General features: G+C 35.1%; 2 protein-coding genes across 2 annotated transcripts; both read left to right on the top strand.

Annotated features, from left to right (window-relative positions):
- The first annotated feature begins 267 nt into the window (after positions 1-267).
- Positions 268-2,735, top strand: LOC126852932 (microspherule protein 1). Its single transcript, XM_050598228.1, has 6 exons — positions 268-573; positions 693-1,062; positions 1,168-1,368; positions 1,508-1,927; positions 2,014-2,229; positions 2,358-2,735. The coding sequence occupies exons 1-6, from the start codon at positions 455-457 to the stop codon at positions 2,445-2,447; spliced, it is 1,416 nt and encodes a 471-aa protein (XP_050454185.1). The 5' UTR covers positions 268-454; the 3' UTR covers positions 2,448-2,735.
- Positions 2,736-3,231: 496 nt separating this feature from the next.
- On the top strand, positions 3,232-18,508 carry LOC126852929 (uncharacterized). Its single transcript, XM_050598224.1, has 5 exons — positions 3,232-3,788; positions 4,837-9,735; positions 9,811-15,839; positions 15,928-16,167; positions 16,346-18,508. Exons 2-5 carry the CDS (start codon positions 4,929-4,931, stop codon positions 16,409-16,411), a joined length of 11,142 nt encoding a protein of 3,713 aa, XP_050454181.1. The 5' UTR covers positions 3,232-3,788; positions 4,837-4,928; the 3' UTR covers positions 16,412-18,508.
- Positions 18,509-20,259: the final 1,751 nt, after the last annotated feature.

The raw sequence follows: 20,259 nt of genomic DNA, 5'->3' as shown, positions 1-20,259 counted from the left end.
TGCAAGAAGTGGTAAATCGACAGTGACAGTTACTGACAATTACAGCGCGAGGCTGGATTTTTTATCTTATCAAAATCGCCATTATTTCTCGTCAAGTATTCTTTGATGCCTCTCTTTTTTTATAAAATACAAAAATAAGAACACAATTATTCGGTAAAATTATTGAATGAGAAGCGTGTGATGTATATTTATTAACAATAATGGATAATATGTTTATAGACGAGTTTTACGTCTTATTTATTTTAATTGTTAAAATCTTTGTATATGCGTGAATAGCGCGTTTAAAATTTTTGCGCTTCGATATTTTCGATTAATCAAATCGAACGCCATGTTTTTCATATCGATTAATCGAACATTTATTTCTTATTTTCAACTCACTTCGCATCAAACTATTCAAGAGTAAAGTGTTGATGTTATTATTTATACACTCTCGATTTATTCGATTTACGTAATAATGGATATATCAACTCCAACTGGCCTCAATCACAGTGGATTATCACATAATACGGATGGATTCTTAAATATTCCCATCGAATCATCAGCTCTAGATGCTTTGGCAACCAAACGGAGAAGGTAGATAACCAATAGTTACATTATATAAAAATTAATCTTCTTTTCAAATATGCGTTATATTTACAAGATAATCTGAATATTATTTATGCATTATTAATGTATTTTCCTTTTGCTTAAAGCTCTTCGCGCACAATAAAACGCAAGAAGTTTGATGATGAGGTAGTGGAAACAACTTTCAATTTACAACCACCTGCTACGAGTGCAAAATCAACATCGAAATCACGAACAATTTCTGTATCTGCCGGTCCTATAGATGTTCTACCAACGCAAACGTTACCTACTCCAATACCAATTCCAACCACCTTGGCACAGTCAGATAGATGCAATCGTAGACCGACTAGACCGAGTGGTTCAAATCCTGGACGAAAAAATAAAAAAAATAAAAATCACTCTCATTCTATCAATGCTACTAAAGATCTTGGGCGATGGAAACCTGCTGATGATTTAGCATTGATTACTGGTGTACAACAAACAAATGATTTGAGAATGGTACTTATTTAATTTTTATATTAACTCTCTTACTTTTACTTTTCTCTTTCCAAAATATTAAAAAGAGAAGATATATTTATAATATTTCTAATATTCTGTTTCAAGGTTCATCGAGGTACAAAATTTTCCTGTCGTTTTACGTTACAAGAGATACAACAAAGATGGTATGCACTGTTGTATGACAGTGCAGTTTCACGTGTAGCTGTGCAAGCTATGCGTAATTTACATCCTGAATTGATAGCCAGTGTACAAGCAAGAACTTTGTATAGTAAAGCTGAAGAGGATCTGCTAGGTACCATTAAATCAGTGAGTATTAATTGAATATGTCAAGTAAGATATGTATAGAAAATATTAACAAGCAATTAAATTAGTTACTGATTCAATTTTTGACATTACTATATAGTTGTATCATTGTAAAAATATAATCTTTTAATTTGTTTTTTAGACTTCTCAACCAACGCCAGAAGTATTTCAAGAATTACTTGAAGCAAATGCGCATACATTTTATCCAGCTAGAACTGCGAAAGCGTTACATACCCATTGGCTGCTAATGAAACAATATCATCTATTACCAGATCAGACAGTGCAAAGTTTACCACGAGGCGAACATGTATTGAATTTTTCAGATGCCGAAGATATGATCAATGATACCGAATTGATGGAATCAAAGGATGAATTGATAGATGCTGAATTAGCAACAACAGACAGAAAAAATAAAAGAGAAATTAAAGTATTAGAAAACGAGCTTGGTAGATGGCAAGTACTTGTCGACAGTGTAACAGGCACCAATCCTCCAGAGTTTGATAATCAAACTTTAGCTATTCTAAGAGGAAGACTTGTCAGATATCTCATGAGATCTAGGGAGGTAAGAAATATATATAAATATATATTTCTTTAATAACATTTATTTATGTAAAATATAACTTATATTTTGTACTTGTATTTGTTCAGATAAGCGTAGGACGCTCTACAAAGGATCACACTGTTGATGTGGATCTTAGTTTAGAAGGTCCAGCTTGGAAAGTTTCACGTCGACAAGGTACCATTCGTTTAAGGAATAATGGAGATTTCTTTCTGTCATCTGAAGGAAAACGACCAATTTTTGTGGATAGTAGACCAATTTTAGCTGGCAACAAGATGAAATTGAATAATAATAGTGTAATTGAGGTAATTATGATTTTTCCAATATAATGAATTAATTTGTGTAGATTTCTTTCAAATAAAAAAATATTTTAATAAATGTATTTAATTTTTAATCACAATTTCTATGTATATATTTTTTTTTTTTTTCACAGATTGCAGGACTAAGATTCACCTTTTTAATAAATCAAGAATTGATTTCTGTGATACGTCAAGAGGCTGTCAAATTAAATTTAAATCCTTGAGACATTTTAAACAATGCAATGGGCAATATTAAGTAATTGACGTATATATAATTAGTATTGATTGCTTTTCTTAAATATAATCTATTTTTTGCATTTGAGAATAGCAAATATATACAGTATATAATACATCTTTACGGATATTAATACCTTCTATATAATATTTATTTGTCTGTAATTAATTATAAAATAAGCATAATTTCTATACAAAATAGTTATATTTTTTGGACAGATCAAATTTGATATTTATATTATAATATAGTAACTTGGATTTGCACTATATATATATATATATATATATATATATATATATATATTTTCTTTGAAAAAAACAGTAGACTTGTTTATTATATGTGCGCATGTTTTTTAATCCATTTATTTTTAACCTTAGTATGAACATTTTTGTATCCAAAGTGAAATAAAAATGAGCAATAATGTGTGTGTGTATGTATGTGTGTATGTGTGTGTATGTATGTGTGTGTTGTATATATATTTATGAATATATATATTGAGAGAAAGAGAGAGATACACAGTATAAATTTTAATTTAATTGTAAATTATATATATATATATATATATATATATATATATATATATATTTACAATTAAATTAATTGTTATTAATTTTAATTTAATTGTAAATTATATATATATATATATATATATATATATATATATATATAATTACAATTAAATTATATATATATATATTTCTCTATATACATCTCTATAAGTGAATAATAAGTGAATTAACTTAATTGTGTGGATTTCAAAATTTTTATATACTCTTATAGTCTTATATAACAGAACGATCGAATATTTTATGTGCATTCAACAATTTCCAAATATAAACTTTTGTAAAGCTTGCTATCAAATTTAATCTTTGATGAATATGTAAATAATAAAAAAAAAATCATCAAAGATTTGATGCATATTCAAAAACTAAATTGATTTCATTAAAGCCCAATGATTTAGCGCGTATGCTTCTTTCGCTATTTATTTTATTGGCGTACAACGTTATAACGGGTTTTTTTTTCACGCGTTCCTCGTCTTAACAAGCCAACGGCACTTGGGACGGTTGCTGCTATATTAAGCGAAGCATAAGGCGATTAGCGTCGTATTTTTCATGACAACTATTTGACGTGGGCGTTGCACGCATGTACGACCAGGTGCGAGACGCGGATACGCACCAAATATACACACACACACACACATGTACACACGGGACAGGTCGCGCGCACGAAGCACCTTTTGGTGCAGAGGGCGCGTGATGTTTTTTTTTCCTCGTCCGCGAGCAGTCGTGTCCAATATGGCGTGCGTGTCGTGAATGATATTAATGTGCAGGTAAGTCAAGTAATGTGCGTCCTATCTTGCGTGCACTTTGCACACGACTATCACCTCGACAATGAGAGTAAAGTGAGCGCTACGGACTCATCGCAAACGCGCGCGATTTATAGAGGGATAACGATCAAGTAACGCGCGTGATATCAATCGTGGTGTCAATCGAACAACTTCAAGGTCCGGCCAGCAAGGTGCGTTTCCACTTATGCCAGGTACGCGCGGTATAAATTATGCACCGTTATCGTGCCGCGCGCAATACACGACGTATGACAGCAATAACAGCCGTTCAACCGCTTATCATGATAAACATGCGTACGACGAAGGGCACAGCGCAATCTAGGCTAATTGTAACAATGGCTACAATACTGGGGTAAATATGGTGTCACCTGTGGGTCGGTGCGTCTCAGTACCGTCTCGACTCGACTTTAACTCCGGTCTGTGAATTGATGACAGATCCGATGTTTTTTCAACATCGACGCGTGATGTTCCGTATCGCGTAGCTAGATATGTGTAGTATGTTGCGAAATTTGCATCACAATGATGACACATTCGGCCATACTGATAAACATGGTCCCGTGTGCCAAAGGTGTCAGAGAAATATCTAGGTCACTTGCGTTACGTTATAACGCGTCGCGTACATAATTTTGAGTTTGATCGGATCAAAGACTGCGTGGCCGAGTTATTATCATCTTTCTCTCTTTAATCAGTTATTAAACATTAGAATAATTATGGAGATGACATATATTATCTTAATGTTTTTGCAAAATATATATATATATATATATATATATATATATATATATATATATATATAAAACAAATATAATGCATAAAAGAATATATTATCTTTAGAAATAATTCTATTTGATTACGTGATTAAGACATATATGCACTTTTTATATAACTTTTTAAAATGGATATGATATAATAAATTTTATATATATCAGGATGTATATATTTCCATATATCTTTGATATAATATATTATATATACATATATTTTAAATTCTGTGTATAATAAATATATAACATGCTTTATCTTTTGTGTTTAGGTAGCCTCCTGCTCTTATTAGTTGGACACATTTTCCTGTGAATAAGGAAAACAATGTAATCACACAATAAAATAATAGCAAAACAATGTACAATGAACTACAATGGAAATATGCCAGATTGGCATCAATATAATCCCTCGCAATCAGGAATAAACGACGTAACATCTACTGCTCAAAATGTCAATTCAGGACACTTATCGTTTATTTCCAGTATTAGTCCAACCTGTCCGCAACAGTTGAATAGCTTAAATCTCAGTTCTGAGGGATTCGAGAAACACCAAAGTGATCCTAATTTCAATCCGAGGCATTTTCAGTCACATTTGTCAAGTAACATTTCGCATGGGCACAATGCCGCTGCTGATAATACCCCTCTGGCGTCAATGGTACAAATGCAAAACTGCATTGGTCACTATGGACCTTCGAATACAAGGAATCCTATGGTGGATAATTCTATGGACCCGAGGAACGCCCCAATAGGCGGTTTAAACGAGGAACTAGGCTACAGAAACAATCAGGTGCCTTTAAACGGGCCTATATCGCATATGAATGGACCAAATGTGATGAATATGAACGCACCGTCGCATGGATCTATAGGGCCACGAAATACCAACGTAAATTCGCATGCCGCTAGTAGAACGACGGGGCCTCCAGGTCCACCGCCGTCCTATGTTCCCTGTAAGGGATTGTGCTGCAATCCGGATCCTAATATAGGTTATCAGCAGTGGGAAAAGTACTGCTATCAGAACAACACGACTTATAGAGAGAATATTCGTTCGTCTGCCGGATATCAAGCGGATGCCCGGCGATTCAACAGCGATTTTAACTTCAGGAAGGATAATTTCGATGGAAAGGAGATTTTACCTGTACCACCTGTTGTACCACCACCTAATGGGCCTAATGCGGATCACCGGAGGAATTTTCCCGATTTCAAATATCGCAAGGATCGTTTGCTCACGCGAAATTATCAACCTTCCTCGGGCATGTTGCAGAACTATCCTATGCAAAGTTACAATTATACGGGAGAGTATCAGAAATATTCCTATAATGTTAAAGAATATTCCAAGATGAGCGGTATGAATGTATCGAATCAGGGAATAGTTAAACATCAAGAACAAAGCTTTGCGATACCTCAACAAAAGTACAACAGTAAGCAAGTACCATATCAAAGCAACAGTAGCACTATGATGCAGAGCAACATGCCGTCCGCTACAAATATACCGAATCCGAATATGATTCCATCCGCGCAGAATGCCTATTTTAATTCACAATACCCGAGGAATCTACCGACGGAGAATACGCATGACTGTCAAGAGACTGCTACCGACAACGTATCCATGATGAATAGAATGCAGGCGTCGACCATGCATGCTCCTTCTCATCCACGATATCAAATATATCAACAGAAGATGGCAATGCAGAGATTCTCGATGGAAAATCATCTCAGGGAATTGGCGAGGATACCTGGATACCAATCACATCCCAAGTATAAGGAATACGTTCATAGGTACAGAGAAATATTGAAGTCACAGCAGTCCATCACATATCAAGGACCAATTCAGCAGTCTCCACCGTGCGTTACCGCGTCGACTGTCACCAATACTTCCACCATTCCACCGATAAACTTACAGTTTGATCAAAATGGCGTTTTAATAAATTCGAATTACATACCCGAAGCTTTTCCCAGAATACAACAAGCGCCACCGATGAATCCTCAGGTACCATTGGACAGCTTGGCAGGTAAGCAAGCAGGCAAGCAGGATAGCAACAGTGTCGAAATGACAAGTCACAACGTCCAAAAACCGGAGCGATTGATCTCTCAGCAGCATAACAACGGCGGTATCGCGACGGCCGTTCTGTGCTCGGAAAATATTCAAAAACAAGACGAATATTCTACGCAAAAAAGTCTCGATCAGAGCCAGTTTGAGATGCAGAAAACGGGAAGCGAGAACTTCAATAATTTGAATACAAACGCGGGCAACACGGCTATACGACAGAAAATGTCTAAAGAATTCGCCGATAAGCCGGAACTGGATGTACGACAATTCTTGGCTAATTGGGACGAGTCGGAAGATGAGGACGGCGCGAGTAGCAACTTGCCAAACGCTATTTTGAGCGATTCGACGCCAATGGTTGTTGTGGGCTACGAGAACGTGAATCTTTCGGCGAAAACGTTAGAAGATCTAAACAGCTCCAAGTCGGCAGAGATCACCTCGAACGTGATAACGTTCGAGAATCAAGGTAAGAACAGTAACATCGATGTGCCTGCGCAGGACTGTCTGACGATATCGTACTCGGCCGCGGAGGACATCGAAATAGCCAAGGATTCAACGTGCAAGGAAATTATATCGAAGGAGAATATTGTACGACCGGGAAGTCATATCATACAATGCATAAGCAACGGGCCTAATGAAGTACCGACGATACACATAGTCGATAATCTGGAAATAGGTAGTATTTTGCAGGTCGCTAACGGTCAAACGGTTGCCGAAACTCTGGAGAGGCAAGAAGCAGTATCATTCTTCCAAGAGGGAACTGAAGTCGCAGCGAGCACGATAACTCTCGAAGTTGACAAGAAGACCGACGGCGAATCCGCTTCAACCGAATACAATGCTGAAACGCTTGAAACGCTGAGCACGGACATCGTCAAAGGCTCCTCTCCTCCTAAAACAGTAGAAGATACATCGCAAACATCGCAGATAAACGATCCAGAAATGGCGGTCACCTTGCCTACATCTACAAATGATAACAATTTGGACGTCGCTCAAGACGTGAATCTGAAGAAGCAAAGCAGTTTTGCGAGCGAGGAATCTCATAATCCGGATGACATAAGTCTGCCGGATCTACCTACATCCGAATGTACCCCGATTTCCACGACGCTAAATACGCCCATTCATTCCGACAACGAGGAGTCGTCGGAATCTCATGTCGATGATCTTACGATATCAACGAATCCAATAGAAATTATACAAAATAGTCCCATGATAAGTTTCACGCAATCGCCAACGAACGGAGAGCCCTACGATCACTTGAGCGACGAGCGGAATAAATCGAGCGATTCGTCAGAAAGTGAATATCGAGCTGGGAATCATTTCAAGAACGACAGAAGTAATAACATGCTGGATCATGATACCAATGTCGACACATTTGAATTTCCCATAAATATTGATAAGAACGAATTGGTTGTGAAAAACGATAAGGAACGTATGAATAAAAGTAAAAATTCGAAAAATAACAATGAGAAAGTATTCTCTCTGCATGATGAAACGGAAAACGCGGAGGTCATCGGTACGCGTATGACATTGACCTCTGCAAATGAATATGAATTAAAGATTGTGTCAACAGGAACGCAGCCGACACGGGATTATAAAAATTCAACAACCAAACGTCACGAAAATGAATCTCAAAACTCCTCGGCAAACCCGGATGTTCATAAAAAATTACAAATATTTCCGGAAACGAATACGAAAACCATTCGATATGCGAATTCGACGGAATTAAATAATGTTGCATTGCAAAATATTACGAGTGATCCTAACCCTGTTGAACTTGATGGCGATCGAGATATTAATTATTCCGAAAAGAGATGTATGTCGACTTATCAAAGGAATACGATAAGTTCATTACCGACAAATGATGTTGCACCGAGGAATTCCAAATCAGCGGTAGAAGATGGTTGTTCGACGAAGATTGTAAAAAGTAACTCGTCTGTATCGCTTAGTACAAAACATTCGACTTTAAGCAGCGATAAATCGAGAAAATGCGAGACATTTACGGGTGATAAATTTTCAAAAGGAGATTCCCTTTTAGAGAAAAACAAAACATCAAAAATCGATGCGAAGGATTCGAAAAATTCTCGATCCGTAAAGCTTATGGATCATAAAAAATCAATTTCGGACAATCAAACATTTTCTCGCAAAAAAAGATGTTTGTCTGAAAATACGATGGATAAATTATCCGGCGAAACAATTATACATCACAATAAACATACTCAAGAAGCGCCAATGCGCAAGGATAAATCCTTTCCCGTCGAGAACTTCAAAGAATCTAATATTTCTTATAATAAACCAAGAGTAATTGATAACGTTAGTATTGATGATAACGGAGAAAGAATGCGTCTTCTAAAAGAATACAGAAGAATGAAGTACAAATCATCTACCGTTGGGCTGCAAAATAAAAATAAAGATACACAAGAAAGCTCTGATACAGCGAACAAGAAGCTTCATTCTTCGTCAAATCCTGAAGGAGCATTGCAATTATCAAGCAATAAACAGCTATATCAAAAGGACGTAGCGAGGCTCAAGTCATCCGAGGAACAAGAGAAAAAACGTGCAAATATTTTGAAGACATTTGTAACAAAGAATATAAACCCCGACTTCGCTATTCAAGTTACGAATGTCAATTTAAAACTTAAGGATAATGATCATCAGAAAGAATCGCAGCATTTGGAAGAGGAGGCGAAGAGTAGCGGTTCCCTTGACGCGATCAAGATTGAAATAAATGTGTCGTGCACGGAACGAAATACAACGGAGAAGTTTTTACATGAGAATATTAAGAATGCCGTCGCTGAAACGATCGGTCACTTGACTAATTCGATCTCGAACGGAGTTAGATCGAATTCGACAAGTATAACGGAAATTCAGTGCGACCAGAAGATAGCTTGCGATAAAGTGGCGGATTATCGCGACTACGAGAGATGCAATCGATCTCCACCTGTTTTAACGGAAACATCTACGTATACTGAGGTTCGCGAGGATTCAATCAACACGGAAGTGGTCAAAGATAATGCAGTTAGCACTGCATGTAAGGAAAATTCGAATAACGATGAAACATCTGGCTCGCTTAAAAGACGAGGCTCGTTATTGGAAGGAAAATTAATCAATGATATATACGAAAATAAAGGTATGTTATTTTCGAGAATGATAAGAAAATTATCTAGTTTGTGATTTAATAATTTTCGAGATATTTTTCTTTCAGATAACGTCGATATCGAAGGTGAGCCGGAATCGAGCGTGTCGGAAATTTCAAAATCAGAACAGGCGATCAAAAGAAGAAACCTGCATGAAGAGTCAGACAGGACAGTTGTTATCAATTTCTGTAGCGAGGAATTGAAAACTTTAACAGATAATTTGCCATGCGTAGGATCAACATTGAGGAATGTCAGCGTTCAGAAGAAGGAGCATCAGGAGATGATTGCCACTTCTTTGTGCAAAAGAAATGCAAAAAGCTTCCAAGATGATATCGCGTCTAGATTAAATGCGATTCCGTCGACTTCTTCAAGTACAGTCGATCCCAGTTCGGAAAACATCAGTTACGACCCCATGCATTTCGATTATAACCATTTTGACGTTGCTTCGAACGATAATGCGAATGCCAGTGCAAAGCGGATGGACAAGTGGAAAAGGCCAAAGCGGGATGACGGTAGATTCGGCAACTTTGACCTGTATGAGACCGCCAGTGGTTACGTAAATCCAACTTTCTTTAGCGCAGACGAATTAGAGAACTTAAATACTGTTCCTGTATATACCACTAAAGACGGCAAGATCACTTACAGTCCTAATCCCCGATTCACGTATCGCGAATTAATCATGGAAGCTCGCGCGAACGAGAATTACGCGAACGATAATGCGCGCGAATCATATTTCCCAAAATCTCCATCGTATGATTATTACAATTGTTCCAAATTGCGAAAAGTATTCAAAAGAAATCGTGACGTCGCTTCCACTACTGGTAGGAAAGGAGAGATTTCGTCTGCCGACACCAAATCTGCATCGAGACATATTGATCATTTACCGAATAAAAATGTTCACAAAAGCAGTCTTTGTGCAAAAACATCCCGAAATACATCGCATCTAGAATTTTTCAACGATGACGCGGACAAATTGTACACAAGCAAGAGCAGTCAGCAAGAAAGCAAGGAAAATAACAGGAAGAATATCGTGGACTTGAGCTTTCTTAAAGAACACAATTTAGACAGCGTAACCGCGTCCAGCGTTAAACATTGTAAGACGAAAATATTGACGGATAATCTCGCGTACGAGAAAGGACACGGCGAGAGCTCCGTACTCGATTCGAATTTAATTCTGGCACCAAGGCCCTCTTGTTGGGAAGAGACAATGGAATCTATCAAGTCGTATTCGTCCCATATCGACAGGAGGAACAACGATAATTTTAAGGAATTGAATTTTAGTGAAATATTTGCTACGCAGAAACGGTTGGATTCTTTCCCATTTTTGCCTACCGAGCAAAATTCTTCCGACAACAGTAATCGCAAAGCAATTTGTACTATAGCGAGCGAACCAATAACGCATCGCTCTACATGCGAGTATACCGAAAATTTAAATTTAATTTGGGACAATGATTCACAGTGCGAACAATTGAATATTGCCCCACATAATAAAAAAGAAAATGAATGTAATAATCAGAACGATACATTAGCAACAGACATTAATAATAAATCAGCAAGCATGCTTAATACATCGTTGAATATGCAAGGAAATGATGAATACGTAAAGAAGCAAGAGTTTCAATCCGATGAAATTAAATCCAATAATTTGTTTATTGAAAGGGAATCTTCTCCTAAAGTAGCAGATAATTTATTCATCGAAAGGGAATCTCCTCCTAAAGTAGTGAATGAGAAAACTCACGATTTGGAAAAAAATCAATGTTTTACGAATTATATTAAAGATGAGGAAATTTTAACAAGATCTCATTTAATGGCAGACGCTATTTGTTGTATACCTGCTTCTCCAAAAGAAGATAAATCCAATGCCAACGAGGATGCAAACGCGAAACATGTTTCAAATGAAAGTTGTGTCGAAGTCGCAAGTCCATTAAAATTGTGTATAGAGTCTAAAAATATGCTCGATGAATCAAAATGTACAGAAACAGAAAAAGACTCTGCGCTTACTTCAAATAAACAGCATGAGATCAATGATTCGGTGAAAGATAATTCGAATTCTGCAATAAATCAGGAACATCTACAAGATTCGTCGGTTCTAATCAATTGCAAAGATAATGAAAAAGATGCGCCTGTAATAGAATTAAATATTTCGACGGAAAACGACTTTAATCAAACAAATAGTCAAAGTGACGGAGAAAATTCTGCAGTATGTAAATTAAACGAACCAATTACCTCCCAAAATCTATCCGATACTGTCTCCATAGAGCAACTGCTTGATAAAAAAGGCGACGAACAACAAAAGCCGGAAAATAATGGACAAGAAGCTGAAGTCCTGTCAAAGGACCAGGGAAACGACGAGGTAGATCATTGTAGCACCGCGATAATATCTACACCAGCTGTTGCTTTGAATTTACCTGCGAAAGAAAATATATGTGATTTATTCGCGAATGAAAAGTACGAACAAAATATATTCGCAAATGAAAAGCACGAACAAAATATATCTGAGTTTACCGTCATCAAGAACATAATTAACAACGACGAGAAACAACGACAAGAATCTGAGACGAATGAAAATCCCGGGAATTGCGATATAAGTCTTGATTCCAAGTTATTGTGCATAGATTCTTCCGATTGTGGAATTTATGCGGAGGATAGATGTCCTTTGACCCAGATATCCGAGCATGATTTCATCGAGGAAGATAGTATGGTGCCAATGGAATGGGAGACGAGCCAGATTCAGGAAGACGCAGTCAATCGTTTATGCAATATTGACGAAACATCGATCGACTTTACGGGCGCAGCTAGCTCGCTAGAAGAAGCTAATTTATTGTTAGACAACCTGTCTCTCTCGAGGACATCGATCACCAAAGAGTCTCAAATTTCGGAAACAATCGTCGAGATTGCCAGCAAGCCGAATGATCAAATATCAGCGATCGAATCGGCGCCGACAATTGAGGAGATTAAAACAACACCGACGAGAAATGACGAGAACAAGGAGCAGGATCAAATTTCTTCCAGTAGTTGCGACAAAATGGCATACTTGCGTGCGACAGATTGCAACGCTAATACAAAGATCGTTCCCAAACTCGTCATCAAGAAAAACGAGGCCAGCTCAAAGTTTGTTACAAAGATGAGTTCCTCTTCCGTTACACAGCTGGATAGTACGATTAATAAATCGATCTTCAAGCCGGGCTGTCAACCAAAGATACCCAAGATGATCATCAGAAATGCAAGATCTCGCCCGGGCACACCGTCCATCGAAGCCGTTCACGAAGAAGTTCCTCCTGTTCAAGTAAATATTCCAGATCGGACTCTACTTACGAACGAAGAATTGTACGCGAATGATTCCGAGGATTCTCTACAAGATTCAAATAATTATAGAAACAAGATTCCTAAAATGAAAATCAAACTAGATGAAAAGCATTCTAATAAAATAGTGAGAACCGATGATACGGAGGTTTGCGTTAAACGTAAAAGCATAAAGAAAACCATACCAAAGGTAAAGATAAAGAGTTCTTCGAGAAATAATCTGTCGAATAACTCGGTCTGCAGTAATATAATTTCTCAAGAATCGAAAGATCCAAAGTACGAGGAAAAGATACCTGTATTAAAATTAAGGAAGCAGGAGAGAAACAAATCACCATCTCCAGAAGTGACGCGGAAGAGACAGAATTCGTGTCATCCGGAAGTAGCATTAAAGAAATATAAGAAAGCGGGACGTGACGAGACAGGACACTCAACAAGACGTAGTAATTCATCCGATTCGATGCGAACGATCGCGCCGAATTGCGAAACGAGGAAGAATCCTTTGATATGCATCTCCGAGAAGATTCCCAAAGTTATCATTAAGAGAACGTCCGCTAGTGCAGAATTTAAATGCGAATTGAGCAAGGGTTGTAAGAATGTTATCGCGAAGAGCGCAAAGTGGCAACCGGAAGTCAAGCTGGAGAGATATCGAATATTGGATAGCATGGTGAAGGATTTAAAATTAACTCTGTCCCCTATATCACTGCAAACTATAGATAAAATATTTTCAAATCGCAAGGACGGCGGCCATCGTCAGGAGAAGAAAGGTGATTATAAATTATCCAGATCGAATTCGACGTCCGACTTGCTTCCGGTCAAATGTAAACAGAGAAGAATGTCGGATTACGATTGCAGAAAAATCAATGACACGTTGAGCTTTGCACCATCGCGACATACAGATTCTAGAGATGCTAAAACATGTACCACGCCAAAGAAAAATCGAGGTGATAAATCAACCGACGAATGCCAAAAGGATAATAAACGTAGATCGAAGTCTCGCGATAATAATCCACGAGTGGAGATAGACGTTATTTTGTCCAATAAAGAAATTAATCGATCGTTCGAGATATCCAGCTCGGAGACTATTGTGCAACGCGACGAACACAAATCTGGCACTTTCATCATCGATCACGAGCAAGTGAAGAAAGTAGACGAAGATACAATGTTTCCAAGTAAACTTGACGAGAAAATTATTCTTGTTAAGCATTCAAATGATTCTACAGACTTCAAGCTCGCGTTAAAGGAACTAAAAACAACGTCCAAGATGGAAACTTGTTTCGTAAAAACACCCGATTTGAACGAATCATTTTCCGAGAAAGTCAATTTACGAACTGACAAAGAACAAGAGGAACAAGATGATGATGTTTTCTTGGATAAGGATAATAATAAAATTACGATAAAAAAAGAACGAAGTAACTCCGGTGACGTGGACAATGATTGCACTTTGCAGGATGATATCAGTTTGCTTAAGGATGATTCCGCGAATATGTTGGATAATTTTGAAATGGATAATAACTCCGTCATTAAAATCGAATTCTCGGACGAGAGTCAATCTACGATAGAAATCCTGCCGGCTTCGCCGAATGGTCCTAACGAGCTGGAGAGCCACATGATTGAGGACGGTGACAGCGAGCAATTGTATTCAGCGGACGCAATTCCGACTCAATTCGAGTTGGAATTGGAAATCACAGATAACAGTAACACCGATCTGTTGGACGTACTCATGCCGAAACTAGATCCTATCACTGCTTACAATTCACGTCGTGTATCCACCGAAGAGTTTTATGGCGATCAGAAAATAACACGTTGCAATAATGGTGGTAGATCTGTATTGAAAAACAACTCGGTTGGTTCTATCACGGAGATTTCTTCGAGATCTTTGTGCGACAAGACAGTAACTTCTACCATGACAAGGGATAACTTCTGCTGCAACGATTCCTTGATAAAAGAAGTTTTGGCGGCTAAGGAAACCTTGAAGAAGTGCCTTTCGAAATCCAGATATGAAAGCCAGAACAACGTGAGGCTGAAGACAGCCGCGGAGAAGAAACAGGGCTCGAGTTTTGATTTCAAGAGTCTTTCGGAGACAACGTATTCGAGTGACGCTTCTCAAGAATGTCGTAACGATATTACGTCTCAGAACTCTACATCCGCAGCCAATAGATCTAACAAGACTGAGAATATATCTAATGTCGAGAAGTCTGATAAGAAACATTCCACACAAAATAAAAATTCCTTCGTGAAGAGAAAGACAAAATCACCCGAGAATAACGATAAGGCAAATACCAAAGAGACGATGGAGGATACACGTGAGTGCCCTACGATATCCTTAAAAGCGTTCAAACAATTCAATGAAGTCACGTTGAACGAGAGCCTGATTCGTACTATATACTTGAGTGAGGAAAGAAAAAAGAGTTTAATGAAACGAAATGATCAGTTGCAAGATAGAGAGGAGAATAAGCTTGCGTCTTACAAGATTCCTAAAATATCAAACTCTACGAATCAGGAGTGTGACACGAATAGTAACATGAAAGAAATTAAAATCAAGGAAGATAATATGCCGATATTGGAACCTGAAATCACCGTGAATTTTGATGCGAATTCCGATAGAGACAGTTCCCGATCACCTCCAGTCATTACAATCCAAGATAACGAAGATCTCGATATCACAGAGTCCAAATTGATGGATGACAAAGTCATAATGTCGAGCGATAAAATTGAGGACGATACGAAGGATGTTAATAAAAAAAGCGAGATGTCTGTCGTCAATTTTATAACTCAATTAGCTTATCACGAGAAGGTAAAGAAAGAAAATTTGTCTCTTTAATACCTATTTTTTTTTCTATCGGCTCGAATATTCTCTATTCTTATCTCGTTTTCTTCTACAGGCAACAATAAAGCACAGACGATATTGTAATCTGTGCGAGAGATGGTTCCCGACAACATCGCGGCATCGACGGCACTTGGCTGGATACCAACATCGTCACATAGAATTGACACAACGTAGAAGCATTCACGCACTATTCATGCTCTTCACGGGTAAGCCCTGCTCCAGACTACTGCCGGCGAATGTCGCGCGAAGTGATTGCTCCGTAGGTGAATTAACGCCGTTGCAAATTGCGGTACAGGTACGTTACATTTGCAATATTTATGTCTACATTTATATCTGTAATCTTACATTACATATATATTTTGTTATATTATTGGTTAATTAATGCGCAAGAATTTATATGTGATATAATTAAGGCGAGATGAGATAATTAATAATTATTTTAAACATTTACATGTAATATAATTCTTTTTTAGGATGTCACAAAGAGCTTTGACTGTGCACAGCAAAGTCCTAAGAAGCAGAATGACGTTGATACATAATAAGGAGTAAGTTATTTAAACTAAAGATACATATATGTATATATATATATATATATATATATATATATATATATATATATATGTGTGTGTGTGTGTACATATATATATGCCTACAATTACTGTGATCATAATAACATGGCTTACAGTGCAATCTTCTATAAACTTCTTATTCGCGACGATAATAAAAGATGATACGAATATTTTCTATCGCAGCTAGACTGTTAACATAATTAATAGCTGCTACTGTTAATGGCGTCAGCATCGAAATTTTATCTACTAGATAAACGGAGCGCTTTAAAACGTTTGCTGATTTTTAGCTAAGTCAAATCGATGAATAGATCATCATTAACAGAAAGTTACCCGAGAGATACTTCTAGCTCGCAATTAGACGTTTAGCCAAAGACTTTAGCAAAGCTAAAATAATACACGTTCGATTATTTACACTGTTCAGAAGACTTCGGTCTTTTATTTGTACAAAGTTTACGAGTGATTCAAACGCGCTGAATGTGCTCACTGCGAATTTTTATTTATATTATGAAGAGACTTATATATAACACGTATATATACACACATGGATATATACTATAATTATATTTGTCATTCCAGTTTGGAAAAAATATGTACACTGATAATGACATTATGTTATTAAGAAACGTATACGGTTAAAATTATATGAAAACCTACGTTTTATGGTATAATCATATCTCTAATAATATATAGAGATGTTGTACAAGAAAAAAAAAAATGAAACATTCCTACATTATATATATAGAGATATTATATCAAAAAATCTGTGAGCTATGGAACACACATAAAAGTGATTTATCTTGCATAATAGAAAGTTTATATAACTGTTTTCGCGATTTATATATAAATGTATAAAACAATCGATATATTATCATTGTGTGTGCGTGGGTGTGTGTGTGTATGTTGCTAAAATGCACCTGAAATAATCAAATCTTTTACACTCTTTGTTATTTCTTTAAAAATATAATTACTCAAAAGTTTTATTTAAAGTAATATTTTATCTCGTTGTTATTTTATTTGTAATATTTTATTGATGTTACTTTAAATGTAATGTTACGTATCACATATGAAAAATATGGAGGATATATATATACACACCCATATATATATATAATGTGTGTGTGTGTGTATATATATATATATATATATACATTTTTTTTATTAAAATGTCTATTATGATATTGCTGAATATTTATTAAAATCATGGGTTATGCAAAATAAATAATGTCCCATAGCTCATATTGTAGTCGATGCAAATACTGTGGCAAGTGTTAGAGAAGATTATAAAAAAAATCTACATCTATCGTTATATTAGGCATTGACAAATGTATATATTGCCATAACACAGAGAATCTATTGAAGCAAAATCCGTGATATTAATATTAGAGGAATTTAAAGTGAGCAGATTGAGGCCAATCTCACATTTTTTTTTTTTTTATCACAAATGTGGTCTAAATATGTGCACAGTGTTCAAGCACTAAATAACGATGCTACGCATATATATGTCTACCCCAAAATCTCTGTTAATATAAATTTTATAGTAATAGTTTTATGCTCCCTTTACACGTATTTCGCACTTGATTTAAATTATTCTATCAAAGTATATATAGTTATTGAAAATATTGATTGATAGTAAAAAAAACAAGCAGTTGAAAAACTGCACTATAAATTTTATTAAAATATAAAGGCGGGAGTGAAATAATTCCTTAAAGCACTAGTTCCTGGCTTTAGACGGGGTTATAGAATATATATTATATTTGTTAAGAGGCTATAATGAAATGTTATATTAATACAGGGTTGATCGATTATATTTGATAATCGTTTCACACTATTTTCTAATTTATCTTATAAAGAGTTTAACAGAAAGTAAAAGTTTCATTCAATCTATTCTAGTTCTGGACCAATTTAATCAAATGTAATAGCTAGAAGTTTATGAATTGTTATTATAGTTAAAAAATCTTTGTTTTTCTTTATTCGTTTCAAATGTTTTAGATTTTATTCGCACGAGTGCCTTAAAATACACTTAACAGTATTCGTTGTATCGTGTTACATATATATTATATAAAAATATAAAAGATCTATATATATATATATATATATATATATATATATACATATATACATATATACATAACAAATGAATCTATATATTTATACACTTGAGCATGTTTATACATGTGTATATAATTATGCCTTAGTTATCAGAGAACAAATTATATAATTATTTTTAAAGATATATATCTAATATATAAATAATATATCTTATATATACATATATAAGAAATGGAAAATATTTTACGAGTCGCTAATCTGATTGAGAAATCAGAAATTTTGTACAGAGAACAAAATGTGCTAAAGTTTACTGTTGCATTGAAACAAAATACTTATTACCTAAATGCTACATAAATGCATGTTGAAAATGAAATCTTTAAAGTAATTATGCTGCCTCATAATATGAAATTTAATATTTTGGATATAATCGATATGATAATTTGATGTCATTGTTTATTTTATTGCATCATATTAAATGTGCAATGACTACATTGTACTTAATGCACATAGAAATATAACGAAATTATCCAAAAAACAAGAAAAAATTATATAATATGAATTGTTGATAGCAACGATAGTTTGTTGATTTTTCGCAAGTCTGTGAACATAATAATTGCAAAAACTCATATATCTAAAAGCATTGTGTCAACATGATGTATAAAATGTATAATACATACATGTGCATATGCATTTTGAATAACATAAAATAAACTGAAAATGCTAACAGATTTACACATAATAAAAGTATATAAAAGAGTATTCTCATAAAAAATACAATAATTAATAAAATATAACACTTAATACAATAAATTGTTGTACAATAATTTTTTGAATATATGACACAGTTACACGAATGTTTTTAATAATTTCAATATATAAATATTATTATCATTTGTTATATACATACTTATATATATACTTCATTATCAATTTTAAAAATTATTAATTTTTGAAAAAAGTCTCTGTAGTACAAACATTCAAATATATAAAATGTATGTTAATGTTACATTGTGGTAATCAAATCCATAAATATTTTTAGATTAAACGAAATAGAATAAATATTTTATAAAGTGTTAATCACACTCTCGAATATGGTATATATTTAGATATTATATATACATATACACATACAAGCTTTACTGTACTATGATTTGACTAAATCATAATTGCTGCCGCAATTAGTCTTTTTTTATACTATTATTTTTTTGTACTATTAAATATCAGAGAAAGATATATATGTATAAAAGTTACAGTACTCTTGTAACTAAGGCTTATTATGTACATATATCGTTGTTGTGTGCTCGATGTGCCTAAAATTAAAAAAAAAAATGTTACATGCATCACACACACGTTCACATACACACACAGACATACATATATATATATATATATATATATATATATATATATATATATGTATATATATTGAATTTATGTATATGAAATATTTTACGAATTTATACATCACGTGTACATTGTGTAAGAAAAGTTCCTCGAACTATGTACAGATATTGTACATTGAAAATCCGTATATTGATATGCGTGTATTCCACTGTAAAGGAAATTAACAAATCGAAGAATTTAAAAAAATGCCTCGTATGCATATATACTTATATTAAATTACTCGTAATGTTTTATGCCAACGTTTACGAAAAAAATAGATAATAATGGGCATTATGATGATTTTATTAAAAATGTTCGATTTATGTATAATATTATCAAATAGAGAGTGCATTTTGAAGTAAATAAATTCCTGTATGAACTTAACA

Source organism: Cataglyphis hispanica, chromosome 11 (assembly GCF_021464435.1).
Source record: "Cataglyphis hispanica isolate Lineage 1 chromosome 11, ULB_Chis1_1.0, whole genome shotgun sequence".
NCBI classification, from domain to species: domain Eukaryota; kingdom Metazoa; phylum Arthropoda; class Insecta; order Hymenoptera; family Formicidae; genus Cataglyphis; species Cataglyphis hispanica.
The sequence above is the reverse complement of the archived record's forward strand: the minus strand, read 5'-3'. Positions and strand labels throughout refer to the sequence as shown.